This window comes from Alternaria incomplexa (assembly GCF_024043165.1).
Source record: "Alternaria incomplexa strain BMP 0042 chromosome Unknown scaffold_12, whole genome shotgun sequence".
Classification (NCBI taxonomy): Eukaryota; Fungi; Ascomycota; class Dothideomycetes; order Pleosporales; family Pleosporaceae; genus Alternaria; species Alternaria incomplexa.
In genome coordinates this window covers 1412142-1434204 of record NW_026249861.1, presented here as the reverse complement: position 1 = coordinate 1434204, position 22063 = coordinate 1412142, and the positions used below count along the sequence as shown (strand labels likewise).

Below are 22063 nucleotides of genomic sequence, written 5' to 3'. Positions count from 1 at the left end.
GAAAAACATTCATTTGCGCGTGAATCGTGGCATTGTGTTGGTGATGGTGAAGAGTGGGCGCGTCGCGATTTCGAAGCGCGATGACGGCACCAGCAGTGCACGGACTCTCGGAGGTTGCGGCGATGTCGACCACTGTATGGTTGTCTCCATTACCACGACCATCGCCGCCCGAGACACGCAGAACCTGGTCGAAGGCCTTACGTAGCTTGCGCCTTCTATATACGAATCACGACACCGAGTGCACCTCTTTCCCTACGGATGGGCACACCTCCACCTCGCCCCCAACTGATCGCTGCCTTGGCTGGTGCCGTGTGCTTTCACTATTACCCTTATACAGCGACATATTCACACCTAATCTAATACTTCCCCTGCAGACCGACCCACCACCGAGAGCGTCAGAACCTATCTAGACACATTTACCCTACACATACACCGATTCGACGTCTCGCATTGGCCTCTTCAACGCCCCGCCACCATGTTCACGAGCTTCACCGGCAACACGCGAAAGGCGCGCCAAGTCAACCTCGGCGGCAAGAAGACGAATCCCTTCGGCCCTCCCGGCTCCGGCGCTGGATCACAAGCCGCCCTCGATCGCGCACAGCAAGAGCGAGCGCAACGGCAGCGGGAACGAGACACGCTCAATGCGGCCAAGCGGATACAGAAAGTATGGCGGGGTCACTCGGCCAGGAGAGATGTGGCTGACGAGCTACGGGGCGCATGGGACCGGGTAGAAGAGGCGAATGGCTCTTCGAGGACGGCGACATATGACTCGGAGGAGGAGGCTCTTGCCCAACTACAACGGCTGCTTCGATTTGCATCCTCACGGAGCGATGATGATCTGCGACGGATACAGCACTATGCATCGCGGCAGATGGAGACAGTCAAGAAGTTGGGCATCACATCCAGCGGGCCGTGGCCGTGGGCATATCTACGGCTGGAGCGCATCCTACTCGTGGCCATAGAGCGGCAGCTTCAGAAGCACGCGCCCATGCAATGGAATCAGGTAGGGGCCTCTCTCACCGTCTTACAGTTCCTCGCAGACCAGATACCCGCCGAAACGTCTCAGAATGCCGAGCATTACTACCGTACTCTTGCACGCGTCGTGTCCACCTTCACCCCAACACTTGAAACGCAGAGCGAAGGAGCGGAGATAAGTGACACCATAGTCAGGGCAGCCCTTTCACCGATGACGCGGGTGACTGGCTACACACTGGATGCTTATGAGGCTTTTGGTATACATTTCTTGACTCTTCCGTTATTGGGCTCGGACTCAACATCACCACCATCACAAAGGTTCCGCGACTCGCTCGCTGACGCCATCAACTACAAACTACTCGCAAACGCGTTGGCGACACTTTCCAAGAGAGCAGGACTGCAAAGCAAATCCGAACTGAAGAACACATCAAGTAGACTGCGTTTACTGGGAAACTTCATCTACTTCCACCGCTACGCCCACAACTTCGACACTCCCGAAGCCTATGCTGTCCACAAAGATTTTGTAGCCGTCGTGTCGATTCTGTTGAACTCCCTGCCAATCAACATTGTAGATGACGATCATCCAATCGCCGAGCTTTCCGAAGACGATGGTTCCGAACAAGACTCCAGCGCCGTGTCGAATTTCTTGAAAGAGCAGGTCCGCTCCCTGGTACATCAGGAAGGTATTGGAAGTCTTTTGGCCGGATCATCACAGTCAGCGGAAGCTTCAGATGATGAGAAGGTTGAAGAAGCCCGGCAGCTTGCAAACTACGCGCTTGCATTACTTCGCTTCTTCCCTCGTCGCGGGGACGAGATAAGGATGTGGCTCTACATCGGCCCATCAGAGGTGTCTGGAAAGAGCACAAGGAAGCTTCCAGCGATCAGATATTTTTGGGAAGCATCGAAGCGATCATCGGTCTTTACTACGATCTTCAGGGACTCGAGGGCAGCTATCGGACTCTTGAAGCCGAGATCTTCAAATCTGAATAACTCTGACCGCCCTGGCACATCTGGACTAACGCAACATGGCTTTTGGCAGCCAGCACAACAGCAAGTCGATCGCGACGCAGTCACCACCGACGAATGGCGGGTCATTCTGGTATTCCTTGAACTATATACCTTTGTACTCAAAGTCACCGACGACGAGGAGTTCTTCACCTCCGGGCAGAAAGACATATACTCCGGCCAGATTCGCGACAGCGGCTTACCTTTAGGCGAGGTGAAAGACCTGACGACTTTCCTGAAGAATTTGGGCTTCACACTTTACTTCAACGCAGTAGACATCACAACCTCGGAAGAGGATATGGGAGGCAACAACAGAAGTCTTAGCTACTTCAATCCTGGCGTCATGGACAATCAAGCCCAGAAAGAGCATGCTGAGCCATCAATAGGTGGTGTCGCAGGCTTGAGGATAGACTACGTGAAAGGTCTGGTCACTGGACTTCTTCGTATGGTATACGAGCGCGACTCGCGACGCAAGTTCTTGCCTTCGGACCACTGGCTCATGGTCTCGCGCTTTGACATGACGGGGTTCATCCCCGCTGTAGTTGAGGAGGAAGAGTCGCGGCACAAGATCCAAGAGGAAGATGCGGAAGATCTTGACGACCTGGAAGAAGAGGAATTCGACGACACGCCACAACTCATTGGCACAAGTCGCACACAAACACAACGTCGCTTGGAGAAACTACAACGGCAGCAGCGCAAGGCTTCGCGGAGACGCTACCTGCAAGCGGTAGCACCTCGTCTCGAAATCCTGCAGAACATGCCGTTCTTCATACCCTTCACCACCCGCGTTCAGATCTTCCGCGAGTTTGTTAAACTAGATATGATCAAGCGACGAGGATCCGCGGATCCTGAGTTCTGGCGGTTCCGGACTATGCAGCAGCCCAACGCACGCAGCCAACTCGAGAAACATACGGCACGGATTAGAAGAGAGAACGAGTTCGATGATGCTTTCGAGCAGTTCTATGAACTGGGCCAGGGCTTGAAGGAACCAATCCAGATTACCTTCATGGATCAATTCGGCGCTCCTGAGGCCGGTATTGATGGTGGTGGTGTTACGAAAGAGTTCCTCACCAGCGTCACCAGCCGAGCATTTATGCCAACTGAGTACATCGACATGTTTGTTGAGAATGACCAACATCTTCTGTACCCCAACCCCGCAGCAGTCGAAGAGCACAAAGAGGCTCTCCGGCAAGCTGGCATACGCGAGGGTTCACAAGAGTACCGTGCCCAGATCACTGAGCTGCTTCAACGCTACGAGTTCCTAGGACGCATCATCGGGAAATGTCTGTACGAAGGTATCCTAGTCGACGTAAACTTCGCCCCCTTCTTCCTACGCAAATGGGCACTAACCGGCGGTACCGGCTCCGCCCCCAACGAATCCGGCTACCGCCCCACGCTCAACGACCTCCGCGACCTAGACGAAGAGCTATACCAAGGCCTTCACAAGCTCAAGACCTACCCGGGCGACGTCGAAGACTTCTCGCTCAACTTCACCGTCACCGACACCGTCATCGTAGACCACACCACCTCGCCCAAGAAAACCAAAGCCATAACCAAGGACCTCAAGCCCGACGGCTCAAACACCCCCGTCACCAACCAGAACCGGCTTGTTTATATTAGCTACATGGCGCGCCACCGCCTGCAAAACCAACCTTACGCCCAAACCACGGCTTTCCTCCGCGGCCTCAGCACCATGATCCAACCCTCCTGGCTTTCCATGTTCAACCAATCGGAACTGCAGACCCTCATCTCCGGTACTCGTACATCCATCGACATCGAAGACCTGCGCCGCAACACCATCTACGGCGGCACTTATGTCATCGGCGACGACGGAATCGAGCACCCGACCATCCAGCTGCTGTGGAAGGTCATGAAAGAGATGAGCGATGATGAGCGCCGTGCGGTGCTGAAGTTTGTGACGAGCACGCCGCGCGCCCCGCTGCTGGGATTTGGTACGCTGAATCCGAGGTTTAGTATCAGGGATGCGGGGAGGGATCAGGATAGGTTGCCTAGTACGAGTACGTGTGTTAATTTGTTGAAGTTGCCGATGTATGAGGATGAGCGGACGCTCAAGGAGAAGTTGCTGTATAGCGTTTTCTCGGGCGCTGGGTTTGATTTGAGTTAGGGGGTTGGGGTGGCGCTTGGCTGGGGGTGTGGCTGGAGGATGGATACTTCACGGTTGAGGTTGTGGACGTTGATAGATTTGCATAGCATGGTATTAGGAGGGCGATTATGAAGTCGACTTGCATGATGCATGTATACCATTGACTGCAACTTGATCGCTCTTGGATCTTGTGTATTTTAACCATGTGTAGCAAGTCTTTCTTCATATCGTCAGGGATGGTTTTGTTCGCTACGGGGTTGTTCGTCTCAAACCATGAAATTATTGTAGAGATATCAATGGTTGTCACTAGTTCAAAAGCGTGTAGTAGTTATATGGATGTAGTAACACTAGTGCGTATTCGCTTTAGAAGCTTGAGTTGAAGCGCGTCGTTGCCGTTCCAACTTCCAAGATTTTGTGGCTAGATACCTTCACCGTTAAAATCCCGTCCCCATTATTCGATTATGAGATTCAGGCATCGTGTAGTCGTTGTTTTCGTTGCAGTCGTAAGTGGCTCGCTGCGCATTGTTTATAGGTCATCGTACGGGTAATCGCAAATACTTGGGATGGGATAGAATATGGGTTCAATATTTTCGCTCACAGATTTGAGTCAAAGCAGAGAGTATAGAAGCTTCGCTGTCGGCTAGAGATCTAGAGGTCTCGTATTGTATCCGAGCTACCGAGCGAAGTGACCGATAGGTTGTAACTTAGGAGAAGTAGCGACAAGAGGACTGTAAGGAGAATGAACGTGAACCCAGGCCACTTCCGAGCTTCGCTGTTTTGCTTCTTCTGAGCCTCGTTACCCTCCTCTTTCCATTCCGTTGCGAGTATAGTGTGGGCCTTGTCATACTTCGTGTTGAACTCGTCTAGATCTTGCTGGGTGCTATCGTTCTTTGTGCCGGATGGATTTTCGGCTACGACGTTTTCATGGACTTTCTGGAGCAAGCTTCGGACCCCCGGAGTAGTCACCTCGGGATGTAGGCGGATCTCGCGATCATTGAGGAAGGCAAGAAACAGATCCATCGTATTGTTCGCATAGTCAAACCGCAATGCTGCAGGACGTGCCCTAGATAGTTCTTTGGTCAATGTCCGCCAGCACTGGTATACATCCATGCGTGTAACAGCTTCGGCATCCGTAGCAAGAACTTGGAGAATCGCAGTAACCGCTTTCGTACCTGAATGGCAGTCCAGCCCACGGTCCCCTGCCATGTAGTACCACAGGAGTATACAGGTCAGCGAAGTTCGTTGTTGGGCTGTGACGGATTCTTCCCACGAGGCTTTGTCGGCAACATAGAGATAACAGCCATATTCCATGGCAAGACTCAAGAAGGAAGGATGCTCATCAAAATAACTACGCATGAATCTTCTTGTCTGGCCAATATTGGCCTGTTTCCCGACGAATCGTTCGAAAGTCATGTCTCTCGTTGCGGTCCATTCGTCGTCTAACGCTCGCCTTTTGTACATCGTCGCCTTCGCCCAGTGAAGCCTCATAGTCCTTTCCATATCGTCTAATAACGCCGTATAAGGACGAAGGTTATGTTCTTCTAACAAGCTAGCAAACATGAGTCCTTGCCGCAAGTTCGCGACAGAACGGTTGGTTCCAGCTACAATTGCAGTTTCCGAAGGCAATACCTTCATCTCAAGAAGACTTGAAACGAGAAGAGTAAGGTCGATGTTGAAGTTAGAGCCAGCTTGGGTCTTCAGTAGGTTCCAAGTCTCATCAGAGCGGAAGAAGTCGATCGCAGTCTTGTGGTAGAACTCGACCCATGCGTCCATAGCAGATGAGCCTCGTTCAGCGATATTGTCTTGGTTCGTGACTTCAAGCAAGCCTTTGGTCTGGCCATCGATCCTTCTTTTCATCCACAAGCATAGCGATTGTCTCTTGTTTGACGGCATGATCCACAGTTCCTCGGTGATAGCCTTTTTAGCTGTTATGTCCTCGTTGTCGACAAGGGCTAGTTGAAGAAGGCTCATCGGCTCAGACCTTGGCACTTCTTTGCTTCTTAGCATTATGAGGATCATCCGAGCGATACTCTTCTGCGTTGCTGGGTCTAGCGATTTGAACATGCGCTTATACATTTCGTAGAGGTCCGAGGGGAGCGAGTCAAGCTTGCGTTGCAATGTAGATGCTGTCTCACCATTTTGTAGTCCGTCTAGGATTGAACGAAGCGCTAACACCACCCAGAGAAACACGCCGGCTGATTTGTCGCATAGGCCGCGCACCAAGGTTGAACGAAGCTCTGGATCCAATTCTTCCAGTTCTCTCAAGCCCCGGGAGTGATCCAGCCTATCAGAAACAAATTTTATCATGTCTTGATACGTCAGATCCTGTAATCGAAGCTGAGGCATATCGGTGAAGGCGTCGTTGAACTCGGCCAAGGGTCGGCTAGACAGCACCAGCTTCACGTTATCGTAGGAAGACAGCGTTTCGAAAGCACGAATAAGATCACCGTGATATCCAGCGTACTCATCCAGTCCATCAACGAAAAGGCAGATTCGGAGGCCTTCAGAGTTTTCGACGAACAGACGAAGAGCTTCTATAAGCTCTGGAAGCGTCCAGGAGAGATCCAACTCACGTCCTGCAACAATCTCTGTGCAGATCTCAGGACAAACGGACGGTATAAGCCGTGGACATTGCGTAAGAAGCGTGTGCAGCAGCCCTCGTAATAAACCTTCGTGCGATGATTGCAGGGTGTGTCCGGCCGCCCAGAAGAAGAATCTAGCCTGCAGCAGCGTAGAGCCACCTCTCCACGAGTCGAGAAGGTCAGTGGTTATCGGGTTTGAGCAGATGTACTTCATTAACGTAGACTTTCCGCTCCCGGCCTTTCCTGAGATCCAGTACAAACTGTGTCCGCTACGGAGCCATTCCGCGAAGTCGGACCAGCGACGGTCTTGCTTGGGTGCTTTGAAGATCCAATCGTACGTGTCATGATGGGCTATCGCTGTGTCGCTGAATCTGCTTTTCAGCCCACGATAATGTAGCGCGGCCAGAACTTTTGTCGCAAGCGGCGAAAATCGTTCGTTAGAGACAGTTTCCCCGGGATGAGTGTTGGATTGGTCTCTGAACGTAATCACACGCTCGATTGAATTGCCAGGGGCTGAGTCTTCTTGGCCGGCAAGTGCAAAATTTTGGTCGGCGAGTGAAACTGTGGTGCCGTCTTCAAGCCCCAGAATGACGCGGTGCACTTTCTCTCTTCTGGTATCTTCGCTCTTATTCTCGGAGTTCCTGGTAAGATCACAAGGTGACGTAGAATATCCGGAGGAACTTTGTGTGAATGTCAAGATCTGCACGATGCGCTTGCTCGCCGTCTCGAGACTATCAAGGCGCTGAGTCACTTCTGACGAGTGTACATCCGTCTTCGCATTGAGCAGGGCAAGGAGGCGTAACGAGAGGTCCTGTTGGTAGCCTTCAAGCCTGCTGACAAGCCCTTCGATTTCCTCTTTCTTCAAGATAGTCCGAAGCGCAATGTGGAAACTTTTCCATGCAGATCGTTTGTTCGCTTTTGGGATGAGGTGCTCAAGACATTTGATGATTTCCGTCCCGACTTTAGAGCAACCTGCAATGATGCGGTCAAGCGCCTTCAACAGTTAGCATTTTATCTGCGGATGCAGTTACACGAGCTGGATTTCGGATGTACCTCATATTCATCCTTGAGTGAGTCCTTACGACCGCTGATTGGTGCACGTAAGCCATTGACCCAGGACTTGAGTTCCTGCGCTCGTTGCTCGATCTCAGAAACGCCGATGGTGGTGCCTTCCTGATGAACATCGTGGCCGAGGAGTACGACTTTGACAGTGAAGTCGATAAATGTCACAATAGACGTCGCGATGGAGACCGCGCTAATGGGATCCATCGGAATGATCAGAACTGATGACGGGTTGAGAGATGGGCGGATTAGCGCAAGGCCGGAGCCAGTCTTTATCTGAGCATTACCGTGCGGAATCAAGAGTGAGCACTGGAATCGATACCAACGCCTTGCAGCCAGGCTGAGGCTTCGGGCCCTGGTTGAAGTTGCATTGTGTACTGATTCCGACCTATCACACTACCAGTACAGAGCTGGCATCTGAAGTGGCGGGGGCGAAGCTGCAGCGGAGGGCTGAGCAGCGCGCGCACTGCGTCGGCTTGAGTATGCCTACCGTACACCCGGTATCGATTAAGCCAGTAAGCGTCCCTTGAGGAATGTCGGATGGATGTTTGATGCTGACAGTGGGCGATTTGGAGTTCAGAATTGTGGTCGAAGCGAAGGCGCAGCCTGCAGGCGCGACGCGGCCGCCACTGCCCGCATCTGTGAGCGTGCTCGACCCCTCCATGAAACCCAATAGAGGTCGCGTAACCGACTACGTTCTCATCCGTAAATATAGACATATAGAATGCAAGATTCATGTTCACATTACATGCTATCCAATTTATCCAACTCAATCCCCTTCATGACCAACCCCACCGCCCCTCTACTCATCATCCCCATCCCCATCCCCATCCATCCCCGGCGGCATCGGCGGAATACTAAAATCCTCCAAACTCGCCCACTGACTACTCCTCCATCCCCCAGCAGCATGCGTCGCCTGCGTCAACCCAAACATAGGACTACTCCACCCCTCACCCTCGACCGCCACCTTCTCCGGACTGGGGAAACTACTCGGTATAAACAACGGCGGCGGTTTACCCGGCGAAATATTCGGTTGAGAACTAGCGATACGATGGGGCGTAGTATGCGTGCTGGAGAAAAGCTGAGTACGCTTACGTCGGGGCGTGCGCTGTGTGATCTCATCCACGGTTGTGGCTTGAGAGGGGTGGTAGCCTGACGGTTGGTGGTTTGAATGGGGTGCTGTGGGTTGGGGGAGGCGCGGCGTGTCGTTGTAGCTGAATGCGTCGGGAGCGGCGCGCATGCTTGAGGATTCGGGGGGGCGGGCGTTGATGTATTGGGAGTATGAGAACCATTCGTTGTGGAGTTGTTGTTCTGCTTTGCTGGAGTGGGACTGTTGGGTTTCGTGGTCGGGGGATGGGGAACGGGGGACTTGTATGGATTCGCTGTTTAGATCTGCGGACTGGGGGATGGATGTCGAGGTGGACTGCGGTACATGTGCCTTGCTTAGTCGTGGAGGAGTTGGGTCAGGTGGTGGGGCTTCTTCTTCTTCCGATGAATCGTCGTTGATGACCATCGGTGTGGATGGGCAAGTTTCTTGGTTGAGATCTTCAATGACTGGAGGGGTGGAGCGGAGCTGCTCTTCTGGTAAAGGTAATTCTCCTTCACTACTCATGTTGGTCTCGCTCTTGATTGGCCTCTCTTCATTCGACGGATTGGACGGGACTGTGGGCAATATTGTCGCGTCGTCGTCGTCTTCGTCATCCTCGTAGTCGTCCTCGTCATATCCGGGCTCCTGCTTAACAGCGACGGATTCGGCTACAGTAGAAGACGATCTGCCACTCGATTGCTTTTGCGGGTCACCAAGTTCGGGTGAAGGTTCTTGGTCACCCCGAAGCTCAGGTAGATCGCCTGATTCTTGTGATGATGCCGTATCCTCCATAGCTTCCTCTCCGGTTGTATCAAAACATGCCTGGTCGATCCTGTCAAGTACTGCCTGAGTATCAGCGCCAACGGCTTTCCCTGTCGCAGCTTCACGGCGCCCGGAGAAAGTTTGCGCATCCTCACCCCCGTGACGTCCAATAGTAGGCAGGTCTTCTTCTATGACACCATCATCCTCGTCTTCAGAGTCTTGTATCGTACTCTCAAACTTCCTCAGTGTTGGCGGCGGTATAGGCGTCTTCGAAGGCATCTTAAACGTCACCTGCTTGCGTTTCGAAGGCGTCTCTGGTGCAAGGATTGGGTTATCCGAGCGCTGCTTGAGGGGAGAGCGGTGTAGCTTTTGTGGAGAGACCTGAGTCGATAGCGGCGAGTCGGCGGGTGACTGAGAGGAGGGAATCTCGCGAATACGGCGTTTCTCTGGAGTCGCTAGAAGGCTGAAGCGGGTTTTGCGTGTCTTAGCCTGCCCTTGCGGCGCATAGAAAGCTTCTTCTGTGTCAGCGACTCGTGGTCCTCTTCCTCGTCGACTCGCCCGGGTCGTTCTTGTAACAGGTGCTTCGATAAACTGTGTCGGTTTGTAGCTATCTTCACAGTCCTCGTCCATCTTGTCTTCCACTGACTGCACCACCAACTCCGGGGTGTCTTGCGAGTTTGCCGTGGGCTCCTTCTTAATGTGTTCGTCCTCTGGGTTCTGCTCCATGTCCTTCCCGGCCTCGTCTGCATTGTTGTCCTCTCTAACACCATTCCCCTCGACGTGATAAAACCCTTGTTGCGCCAGACGCTGCGCAACAGCATCGCCGTAGGTCTGACTAGCCCTATCTTCTGCCTCGACATCGCTCAATATTTCGTCTAGGTCCTCATCTGACATAGTCTCTTGTGGTCGCATACCAGGTATCATCTGCGTCAACGTGCGCTGCTTCCTGTCGCTCTTTGCCTCGCTTTTGCCACGTCCACCCCAACTCAGTCGCGAGCTCTGTTTTACGGGCTTGAAGCTGGGCTCTTCGTAATTTGGCATAGGCTTCCGTCCGTCTACCAATTGTGTCATTGTTGACTGTCGCCGTAATGTACGCTCGCGGTTGGTCTTGGTAGCTGTCGCTTCGTTGTCGTCGGATCCGGCTTCGGCGCGCCTCGAGCGACGAGGATTCTTAGGCGTGGCTGCCGTTCTTCTGCGTTTAGATGTAGGCTCGACCAGTTCCTCCCCCTCGTTGTCTTCTTGCTGCACCACATCGCTGTTCCGCTTCTTTCCCTTCCGCTTCGTCTGCCTCACAGGCTGCTCTTCTTCGTCCTCATCCACCTCAGCCTTGATAGAAACTCCCCCGTCTTCCAAGTCCTCCTCAAGATCTGTATCACTATCCTCATCCGAGTCAGCGATAACAGGAGTACCCTGCCTCCTCATCTTGTCCGGCAGGAAGACCATTTGCCGCTTCCCATCGTGTACAGGTGTTGAGCGCCGGCGCACAGTCTTGCGCTTGTGTGGAAAGCGCACTTGCTGCGGCACTTTCTTGGAGTAGTAGACTTTGTAGTCGGCTTCTTGGTTGCTGGAACGCGTCTTGGGCGTCATGGTGGGTGAGTGGAGCAATCGATAAGTTGGGGCGTTGGAGCGTTGGTCGACGCGACGCGTTGAGGGGACTAGCGCGACGTCGAGCATGACAGGGGTGTGCGTCATCACCACTTTCGCTCCTGCCGTCTCCGACTCGTACTGATCGTCAACACCATACTTGGAGCATGCGAAGTGTTGACTCAACTCATGCGAAACCACAAGTCTCAGTGAACTCACTAACTCGCTACAATACTGTCATGCGCGATGAGCTCACAGCCATCGACCCTGATCATCGGGGCAGGAGTCTTCGGTGTCTCCACTGCCTACCACTTGATCAAGAAGTACCCCGAAACACATATTCAACTGGTCGACCGAACACAATACCCCTGCCCTCTTTCCGCATCCTGGGACTGGAACAAAGTCATCCGTGCAGACTATGGCGACATGTTTTACATGAAACTGGCGTTGGAAGCCATACAGCACTGGCGACATGACCCACTCTTCAGCCAGTTCTACCACCAAAGCGGTATGATCAATATCGATAATACCGGCCTGGGTAGAGAGATCTTGAAGACCTACAAGAAGCTTGGTGTCGAAGTCGATGCGGAGGTGGTGAGTCCGGAACGTTTCAAGGCGATGTACGGCTCTTTCTACGATAACACCGACTTCTCTGGAGTTGAAGAAGTGTTCGTGAACAGAGACAGCGGGTGGGCTGAAGCCACCAAAGCCTTGACCGCCTACACTGACGCCGCGATCGAGGCAGGAGTCAAGTATACCGCAGCTAACATCGATGTATTGACCTTCGGTACTGATGGAGAATGTACTGGAGTTCTAACGAAAGGTGGTGAAATCATCACAGCAGATCGCGTCATCCTAGCGACCGGTGCAGGCACAGCCAAATTGATCGCCGACAGCGCTCCAGATAGAACCGAACTACAAGTCGACGGGCGCCTGGTCGCTGGAGCAGTAGTCACTGGCATCGTCAACCTAGACCCAAAGAAGGGGCAGCAGTATACCGAGATTCCAGTCACAGTACATTCTGTCTTACCAACAAGAGGTGAGGACACCGAAGCCCGCCGCATATACTCCTACTGACGTGAGCTAGGGGAAGTGATGCCACTAACAGCACCGTTGTCGGACCAGGACCCATACACCGTCAAGTTCTGCAGAGACGAAGCCTACAAGAACACCGTCAAACACGAGGCATCAGGGCAAGAGTTCTCATCTCCACCGAACGAGCCCGGTCAAGCGCAGAGGCAGCCGAACGAAGCTCTTAAGCAGCGGCTTGAACTCGTCAAGAACGGCATACTGGGTGAACCTGGGAAGAACGTCAAGTTCGACGAGTACCGTGTTTGCTGGTGAGTCACATGTAGTAAACCTTTTGGTGAGCCGGTCTAATGATGTCTAGGGATGCTGTGACACCAAGCCAGGACTTCGTCATTACGGCGCACCCACATTGCCAGAACCTGTATCTTGCGACAGGCGGCTCTTTCCACGGATGGAAGTTCATGCCTACGATTGGTCGTTACGTCGTGGAGATGCTGGACGGTACCCTGGATCCCTCTCTTGCCAAGCGATGGGCGTGGGATCGTGAGAACGAAGGCGGGGCACACGCCCATCTACTTCCCACGCTTGAGCTACGGGACTTGTGAGACTTGCTATGGTGCTTAGCGGGAGTGATAATAATCCACGTCATATGCTACCAAATTATCATCAAGGCGCAAGTGTATGTTGCCTTGGAAGTAGCTTACTTTTCAAGCTCTTTTATCTTGCTGATCACCAAACACCTGCTTCCATACCCAGCAACTCCATCATGAACCGCTTGGGCTTTTACCGAATAGCGTCACGTCTGCCTCACTCTGCACCCTCTCCACTCTCGCTACCATCCGCCATCTTGCTGTCCAGCATCAACCCCTCCTCCTGCGCCACCTTCAAAGCCTCCCACTTCTCCCTCTCCTCCGCCGTCTCCACCGCCTTACCAACCCCCTCCCTCCTCGCAACAACACCTCCACACCACCCAACCGCCTCATCCCAAACCCCCATCATCTCCTTATCATCAATCACCACCCCTCCCTTTCCATCCCCCTTCTCCCCTCCCATCCCATCCACACCCTTGACCAACTCCGGCAACCCCCCGACCACCAAGTCTCTGAAGAACCACCAACTCGGCAGAAAATTCAACTTCGCCAGCGCCGCCAACTTGAGGGGCGAGAACATGGCGCTGTACTGGCAGGCGCGTTGCAGCATGACGACGTGTTTGAAGGCGATTTGCCACATCGTGTGCGCTATGTCGTCGATGTGAGTGGATGTTATGGGCATGGACAGATTGAATGGGAGGAGCGTGGGCTGGGTTTGGAGGACGTGGCGGAGGAGGTTCGTCATCATCTGGGTGGACTGGGATGTGGCAGGCGGTGGTGCGCATGGGAACTGCGTGTTTGGCGCGGTGGAAGTAGGCTTTACTGGAGATGTTACTACGAGGTCTTGTGTGAGTTGCGGAATTATCAGTATGTAGTTGGTTCGGTATACGGCGAGGTGTTTGTATCACGTACTTCGTTCTTCATCTCCTCAACCTTCTGCTTCTTAGGCGGGGTCTCATCCCTGGTCTCTGGCCGAGCAGTACCCTTATCCGCTCCTACAGGCTTAACCTGGAGATCAGCCATCGTCGGTGCGACATTCTACAACATCGTCAGTCTCGCTCTTAAGAATATGCCAAATCTCCATCCTACCTCAGCCTTGATCTTCCTCTTGTTATCCACCATAGCCGTCGGCTTCACAGCAGAGCTTCTACGCTGCTGCTGCACATCGACCTTGGGCGAGTTTTGCGCATTCGAGTTCTTGAGCTGTTGCTGCGTCTTCAGAACGGCTTGAGAAACGGAGGTTTTGCGCTGCTGCTGTGCCTTCGCAGCGACTTTGGGGGTGGGTGTTGAAGTGATGGGACTCTGCTGTTGTTAGCATCCTGCCATACGGTCGCCAGTACTGTGAAAGCCCAACTCACTTTCCTCGCTGTAGGAGCCTTCGGGTTGATAGCCATAGTGATACCCGGCATTTTTTGGACACTATAGTGTTGTAGTCGAAGGGGATGGTGAGAAACTTGGTAAGACGCGTAGAGGACGTGAAAGGTTGGCGTGATAAGCGTGTTGTTTGCGAAAGGCGGTTTGAGCGAGAAAGGCGAGATGAAATAGCGTGGTGTCAAGCGTGGAAACGCGTGGTGAATGTGAGAGTGAGTGCGGACTAGTAAGAGAAGCCAGAGTGAGTGACCACAAAGGGACGAGACGTGAGGTAGCCTTGACGTCGTGGTGGCCTCAAAGGCAGTATAAGCTGTTTGCTTGACGTCGTTTCCAGGATTTCAAGGTGATTATCACTTGTCGAGGTGAGGGAGCGGACGCTACGATGTCTTGATGATGGGAACGAAGAGGAAGAGGCAAAGGTAGGTCTAGGAAGACGGCATAAGCTTACGATTGCACTGGATCACGACATTTTGCTCTCGCGTAGTTTAGATGAAGAGAGTACGGAGACACGGAACGATCTGAAAGAGCTTTTGGATACGATCAGCGAGAACCAAGAAGTATACCAAAGGACGACCCGACGAAGCAGACTTTATTCAAGGCTTCCGACGCTGTGTTATGCAAACTGCTGTGGTATATGATCTCGAGAACGCCGCCCATTCATCGCCATATGCAAGACTTTCCAAGGTCCACCTTGAGCACGATCAGCAGTACTAAGCCCGCCCACGTGCCCGTGTCGCGCGTGCTTTTGGCTTTGCTTTTGACTTCTTAGGCGCCGGCACTTCCTCTTCCTCATTCTCAGAGTCACCAATATCCTCCTCCCCGTCAAGATCCATCTCCTCCTCCTCACTCTCATCCTTAGCCTTCTTTTTTGAACCACCACTCTTCTTCTGCTTCTTGCGATTAGCCTCAAAAGCCTCCTCCGATGGCTCCTCCATGGGCGTCGAACGCTTTGAGCCCCGTGACTTGGGCGCATATTTGGCCTCAAGCGAATCAAAGAAGTTGCCTGCTCGTGACTTCTGGCGCTGTTGGATAAGAGCGGCTAGGCCTGCCATGTCGTCTGTGCCGCTCTTCTTGCCTTTTGGCTTCGCCTTGGCTTTGGTCTTGCCGTTTGTGGCTCCCGACTCTTCTTTCTGTGCCTGCTTCTTGTCGAAGTCTTCACGTCTCTTCTTCTCGGCGTCCTTGGCTTTTTGACGCGTCTCGTCTGTCTCGGCTTCGTACGCGGGGTATGAGCTGACTGTGCCGTTCTCGATCTCCTCGTCTAAGATCTTCCTGAATCGATCATCATCTTCAAGGATGTCGGACAGCATGACCAGGTCGTATATCTTGTTCAGGTTACCCTTGACCTTCTTGAACGCTTTGACCAAATCGCGACGCTCCTCCTCGCTGCCCTTGTATTCGTTCGCGACGTTGTTGATAGCCTCCTCATTGACGACGTTCTCAAACTGCTCGCGGTAGAACTTCAGCCAGTTGAAGTCATCGTCGTCCTCCATTGTCTCGGCTGTGCTGCCAGTAAGGTCGTAGCGTCGGCGTCGGCGATCGTCGGAAAGTACGGCGTATGCGAATGCGATCTCCTGGAAGGCCTTGTTGGCGGCTTCCTTCTCGTCGGGTGCAGCCTTGTCTGGTCATGGTTCAGCGATGCACTTCACAATGAGTAGTAGGGGCACTGACCTGGATGGCATTTGAGCGCCATCTTGCGGTATGCCTTCTTCACATCGTCGGCAGTGGCTTCTGTCTCGAGTCCAAGAACTTCATACGGGTCGATGCTGGGAAGGCCATCTTCTTCGTCCATGTCGTTCTCGCCTTCGCTCTCATTGTTGTTTACAAAGTCATCCTCCGCAGATTCCTCAGGCGACGGCTCTTTTCTCTGTCTTCGTGCCATGTTGTAGTTGTGTTATGGATATGGAGGTTGTATGACTACCGACGGTCGACGCCTGCGTAAGAACGCGACGCGACCGTGAGCCCGGACTTAACGGAGCTAGCGCGCCAGACCCACCTTTCCCCAATCACCACCGGCCAGAACGCCAATTACATCACCTTCACTTTCCTCCCTCATCATCATGCAAGTCGACTACGACACAGGTCCCGTGCGAACATGGGACGGCCCGGTGCCCCCAGCCCAAGGCCCAGACCCCAACGACCACCTCCAATACATGCGCCTGGCCCTTGACCAAGCCCAAGAATCTCCGCCGAAACCCTCGAATTTCCGCGTTGGCGCCCTGTTAGTCGATGCAGATACCGGGAACATCATTTCGCGCGGCTACACTCTAGAATGCGAAGGAAACACGCATGCGGAGCAATGTTGTCTCTTGAAGCTTGCTCAAGCACACGGCTTGCCTGAGGAAAGAGTTGGGGAAGCATTACCACCAAACACCGTCATCTACACTACCATGGAGCCTTGTAATCTTCGGCTCAGTGGTAACCTGCCATGCGCGGATCGGCTCATTCGAACGAGAGGGAAAGACGGAGAGCAGAAGATCAAGAAGGTGTATCTTGGCGTCAAAGAGCCGGAGAAGTTTGTAGGCGAGAATGCGGGACGGAAGAAGCTAGAAGAACATGGCATTGAGTGCTTTCATGTTCCGGGTTTGGAAGAAAAGATATTGAGTGTCGCTACTGCTGGTCATGAACAGTAGCGATCTGATTTGGAAATGATATGAAGGATACATAGAATCCAATGCTCGAGGAGGTGCGCTCAAGACGCAATCTGTACACCATTGACATCAGCCGCTATGCTGCCTTTCCATATCCGTATAAACATTTCGCTCTTCTGATCTCAAAACCTCCAACTCCAAGTCCTCTGCCTGTGTCCATTTCCACCGATCTTTCCCCTTCGCTTTGCCCAGAATCCTCATCTTCAGTTTCATTTCATACTTGAAACGCCTCCATTTGGTCTTGCGAATCTCTGACCGCTTAACCCCCCTTTCTGGTGGGGATGCTGTCTTCTTGGGAGATTCCGGTTGTGTCGCGCTTACAGATGCGTTCTGTGCTGCCTCCATAGTCTGCTGATCGGCCGCGTCATATTCGATAGCCATGGGGCTGACGGCCAGTAGTGCGATGAATAGAGATGCCAATCGGCTTTCTCGCTTTGTAACCGGCTCTTGTCTTGAGGGGTCCGCAGTCGTTTCTTCGTTCGAGCCAATTGGCACGTCGTCAAAAGGGGCGCTCTGCCCAGGAGTCTGATCACTCCATATTTGTGATGTCAAGGTAATGGGCGGTACTAGTGCGCTAGTCCTGCCATTTTGCTGCCCTGTTTGTTCCGAAAAGTGTCGATTCTCGAAAGCTGCCGCTGGTGAGGAGCTGCCAGCGATGTCAGGCGCTCGTCTGAGGAATAACGTCATATTTCGCTCTGCCGCATGGAAGCAGAGTGCTTAGCCGGTAGAGGCCGTCGGATGAGAAGTGGTGAGCTAAAAGGCTTGGTGATAAGGCGTGTGAACGACAACAACTCAAGATAAACGAATATGAAAGTGCACGCTGACGGACAGTTCATGTGCCTTACCAACATTTACTATTCTTACCGACTTTGCGCAACTGGGTACCTAGGTAGTCGCCCATCTCATAATTCTTTCTAGAAGGAGACTACCTTTTGTGAAATGTTCCACCAGTTGCCGGGTCAAATGCTATTGGGACGAAAGGTTCCTCATCTCTTGGAAGGTGCAGCTGAGGATCCCTGCCAACATTGACCCGAAGTATTTATCCCGGTGGCAAGCACAGAGCAGCTTGAGTATACAGGCGGGCGAAGTTAAGGCCCATCCACATATTGCATAAGGTATCTCATCTATGAGAAACCGTTGATGTGATGGGCTGGGCGACGTTGGCTGTTCTCGACGCCTTGAAGACCCCACAGTCGGTTCGTGGTTGAGAGCAGCAGGAAAAGATCCCAGCTTTCGATGCGTTGTACCCTCTGATACCTAATATGTATGCGTGCTGGCTTTACTGATGGCGCATTTGGAGGGGTCACCGACGATTTCGAGGGTTCCAAGGTCGTTAGGGAGTTCAGACGGCGCGTGGTAATAGTCCAGGCACGCGCAATCAACGGCTTTCGATAAGTTACCCGATTCGGATCACGCCAAGCACCGCGCAACATCAACCATCTCCATTGCAGAGAAGGTTCTTATCTATCAAGCAGAACATACATGGAGTTCAATATCGACATCTACGTTCACAACCGGCTCTCGGGACAACCCAGCCCCTACCCCGCTACCTAGGTAAGGGCTCGCGTACCTCGACCCCCGACGCGCGAAGGGGATCGCCCGCGAATCTCACCTAGGACCACCATTGCGTCATGACTTATTCGCATCGACCAAAATGTCACCACCTCCATCGATCACCACACAAATTGCGTAACCCTGACCGTTTTGTACCACCTTTCTCATGATGACGCGTGCCAAAAACATGCAATTGGATAAAGCATAGAATAACAAAACGCCTCGTGGGCAGTACATAGCCACCGAATACATTACCTATAATAACCCGTCTGTTCAATACCCACTCTCAAGACTTTCTTCTTACAATGACATCTTACCTCCGCCCATTCGCAACACAAACTTACAACCAAACACTCCGCACCTTCACCAAACCAGCCTTCTCATCCCAGGTATCAAAAATCACAACCGCCAAAATGTCATCCGCCCCCTCAAACCTCAACATCGAGACCAAAAACGTCCAAACCGCCCCCGGCGTCACCCTCTCAGAGCAACAAAACACCATCGTAGGCTCCGTCCTCGACCTCTTCGCGGGCCGCCCCTCGCTCCCCAAACTGCAACTCTGGCGCGACGACGCCACCTTCACGGACCCCATCACCATCGCCGAGGGACGTGAGAAGTACTCTGCGCAATGGTACGGACTGCAGAGTGCGTTTAGCGAGATCGAGAGACTCAACCACCAGGTTAAGGATGCGGGGAACCCGATTCTGATGGATTTGAGGACGAGATATGTTATTAAGGGGCTGAATAAGGAGCAGTTGATTCAGAGTGTTGTTGCTATTCATTTGGATGAGCAGGGCAAGATTAAGAAGGTCGAGGATAAGTGGGATGGCAAGTTGCCGGATAGCAGTATTGCGAACGTAAGTTACACACATGTCTTGCTCAAACTGAGTAGCATGCTAATGATTTACACAGGCTTTCCGTCACTTGAACGCTGTCAGCGTACCCAAGTTCGTCGGTGTACCAAAGAACGACGAGGAGGATGCGAAGAGGGGAAACCAGTAGTTTTATCGTTATGTATCGAGTAATCTAGCGCCGCGTACAATATCGTACCGCGTAAACTCGTAATTCGTAAAGTCATTACAACATCTATCGTCTCTCATAATGCGCCGTTGAACATCCTGCCCAACGCTAGATGGAGGCACAGCGCAACTACGCCGGCACCTACACCTAGCACTTGCAAACTTGGTGCCCCTGCAACGATCAATATTGTGCCGCATCCTCCTTGCTCCGCTCTCGGTAGATCAGGCCCATCCATTGTGATTGTAGCGCAGAAGCCGCCTTGTACCTGGTCCGGGTTGTGGTATACGGTCGTTTGAGGAGGTGGTTGAGCGTACACGACAGCCGTTTGCTGCTGGGGATATACGGTCACTGTCGTGACTTGTGCGACGTTTACTGCGCCTCCGCATTGGTTTCCGCTTGGGCAGCAGCCGATCAGTCCGTTCGAGTTGCCAGGAACGGCGCATGTGTAGCCTGATGGACAGCACCTGGGTTTGATTAGCACGAGCCATGCCATCTCTCAAGATTCCTACTCACCAACTCGGTTGGTTGACATTGCTGCAGCTTACTGAAGCTGACGAAGGACACCAATTTGCGTCTTGCGCTACGACTTGCTGTCCGTCTGGGTTCACGATATACACAGCGCCGGAGAATGGCGCATTGTTCGAAATCTGCTGTGGTATAGCTTCAGGCTTTGCGATCGGTTCCGCGACACATGATGTCAATGTCGCAGCGACGAGGCTCCATGGCGCAAATGATCTCATCGCGATGAAAGTCGCCGAGGCTGTCAGAGAGAGAAGCCGGAAGGAACGAAAGTCTGCGACAACGAACGTCTAGAAACCGAAGAAAATGCTGCCGGGTTAGTAGTATGCGACGAAAAGGCACAGCCTCGAAATGATGAGAGATCAAAAATCAGCAGTCGTCGGGCGCATACCGGGCTGCTACCCTGCCCTTAAGTCTGACCGGAATACCTTGGAAGCTCTCAATCGAGAGCTGGGAATAGCTCCAAGCTTGCTGCAGGTTGGGCTAGCTCGTCATGGACAGCTTCATGCCGGCTTAGCGGGCAGTCGCACTATTGGTAGCCTCGACGGCACCGAGGTCTAGTTCGCGGTGAAGTGGTCCCACTTGGCTGCTTTTTGCGATAGACCATTGTCGGGCATGATGGCAAAACGGCGGTGTTGAGGTGTGATGGGGCTACAGGTGGCCGGGTGGACCTGGTAGCATGCTTGCTGCCCATCCTGTATACGATGCATTTGCTGGCAGCGGGGCGGAGGGTTAGAGATACAGTTTGCTAGAGTGAAGGCCTTGATTGTTCCCTGCAATGCGATCAAGCCACAGTTCTTGGGAGCGGCTGCATCGGATGGCATCGCGTGGTGAGGTGCATGCAGATAGTGAACGCAAAGCGCCGATCTTCCGATGCAGTCGAATTGGGTTAGCTGGCTTGGCATTCATGGCCACGTGACAGCGTAGAGCGGCGGCGATGAGACGCGTCGCGTTCCTTTGTTCTCATCCCACCTTGTGCACCAGCAACACAATATGACATGTCAACGGATCCGCCACCGCGTCCTTATCGGCTATACCCCGCCTATTGTTTCAGAGCATCACCTACATACAATATATGGGTGAAGCTCACTGCGGCGGATGTGCAAGCTCTTCGGTCTGAGAAGGACTTCCAAGGTAGCAGCCTTCGACGAGCGCTACGATTGTTGCTGACACATGAACAGCCCAGCGCATCTACTTCCATCTTAATCACCCTATCCGCTATGTACGCATCGTCGGCGTCGTCGTAGCCATCGACGATATCAATCTCAAATACACGGCCCTCACCATCGACGACGGTAGCGGCGCGACCATCGAGCTAAAGATCGTACGATTACCTCCTGCCGAGCAGAACCCGGTCGATACGTCCTCCGACACGAAGATCAAGAACCTGAACATTGTCAGTCGATTCGGCATCTTCGACGTCGTCGTGGACGGCGAAGCCCTAGACATCGGCACAGTCGTCAAGGCCAAATGCCTGATCTCAGAGTTCAGAGGCGTAAAGCAACTGGACCTGCAGCGCATTTCTGTTGTCAAAACTACCAACGAAGAAGCACAGGCTTGGGCTGAGACCGCTGCGTTTAAGCAGGCAGTCTTGTCGCGATCATGGCGTATAACGTCAGCCGAACACAAGAAGATCAAGCATGCGATCAAGGCGGAGAAGAAGAAGGAACAGGATAATGAGCGACTTCAGGCGGAATACAGAGTCAAGAAAGAGGAGCGACGGCTGGCGAAGGAGGCATACCTTGCGCAGAGGGAAAAGAAGCTTGAGGCGCGACGGAGGAAGGAGGAGGTCATGCTAAATAGCGGTGCCTTGATATGAAACCAAGGCCCTGCCAGCAGGTTGACGTAGCTGAGTGGATGCGGGGTTTGTGCGGCGCAGCACGTCGCCTCCCTCATCATGGTGTGTAATCCGACCTCACCAGCTTTCGTCCAGATTTTCACCAGCTACGAAAAATCTCAAATCGATCGATATCGCATTTCGATATAATTATCCAACAAAGCCATGGACGATGCCACTGTTTCCCCGACTCCTCCGGACAAGCACTCAGAGGAACCGATCGATGCTGGGAGCCCCTCCACGACCTTTGACACGCTTCAGTACGACCGCATAACACAGGATTGCCATATTCGTGTCCTCGACTTGGCTCCTGGCAGCTGGGACGAGCCTGTCA

At 53.0% G+C, this 22063-nt stretch overlaps 7 protein-coding genes across 7 annotated transcripts; 3 read left to right on the top strand and 4 right to left on the bottom strand.

Annotated features, from left to right (window-relative positions):
- Positions 1–475: 475 nt before the first annotated feature.
- J4E90_008348 (uncharacterized protein) lies at positions 476–4105 on the top strand (the record flags this gene model as incomplete). The annotated part of the gene is made up of 1 exon (XM_051437876.1): positions 476–4105. The coding sequence occupies one exon, from the start codon at positions 476–478 to the stop codon at positions 4103–4105; it is 3630 nt and encodes a 1209-aa protein (XP_051288687.1).
- A 627-nt stretch (positions 4106–4732) lies between these two features.
- On the bottom strand, positions 4733–7011 carry J4E90_008347 (uncharacterized protein; the record flags this gene model as incomplete). The annotated part of the gene is made up of 2 exons (XM_051437875.1): positions 4733–6984; positions 7005–7011. 2 exons carry the CDS (start codon positions 7009–7011, stop codon positions 4733–4735), a joined length of 2259 nt encoding a protein of 752 aa, XP_051288686.1.
- Positions 7012–8530: 1519 nt separating this feature from the next.
- Positions 8531–11164, bottom strand: J4E90_008346 (uncharacterized protein; the record flags this gene model as incomplete). The annotated part of the gene is made up of 1 exon (XM_051437874.1): positions 8531–11164. One exon carries the CDS (start codon positions 11162–11164, stop codon positions 8531–8533), a length of 2634 nt encoding a protein of 877 aa, XP_051288685.1.
- Positions 11165–13818: 2654 nt separating this feature from the next.
- On the bottom strand, positions 13819–14174 carry J4E90_008345 (uncharacterized protein; the record flags this gene model as incomplete). Its single annotated transcript, XM_051437873.1, has 2 exons — positions 13819–14082; positions 14139–14174. 2 exons carry the CDS (start codon positions 14172–14174, stop codon positions 13819–13821), a joined length of 300 nt encoding a protein of 99 aa, XP_051288684.1.
- A 687-nt stretch (positions 14175–14861) lies between these two features.
- On the bottom strand, positions 14862–16030 carry J4E90_008344 (uncharacterized protein; the record flags this gene model as incomplete). The annotated part of the gene is made up of 2 exons (XM_051437872.1): positions 14862–15769; positions 15820–16030. The coding sequence occupies 2 exons, from the start codon at positions 16028–16030 to the stop codon at positions 14862–14864; spliced, it is 1119 nt and encodes a 372-aa protein (XP_051288683.1).
- Positions 16031–18766: 2736 nt separating this feature from the next.
- On the top strand, positions 18767–19355 carry J4E90_008343 (uncharacterized protein; the record flags this gene model as incomplete). The annotated part of the gene is made up of 2 exons (XM_051437871.1): positions 18767–19210; positions 19266–19355. 2 exons carry the CDS (start codon positions 18767–18769, stop codon positions 19353–19355), a joined length of 534 nt encoding a protein of 177 aa, XP_051288682.1.
- Positions 19356–20967: 1612 nt separating this feature from the next.
- On the top strand, positions 20968–21711 carry J4E90_008342 (uncharacterized protein; the record flags this gene model as incomplete). Its single annotated transcript, XM_051437870.1, has 2 exons — positions 20968–20971; positions 21074–21711. The coding sequence occupies 2 exons, from the start codon at positions 20968–20970 to the stop codon at positions 21709–21711; spliced, it is 642 nt and encodes a 213-aa protein (XP_051288681.1).
- Positions 21712–22063: the final 352 nt, after the last annotated feature.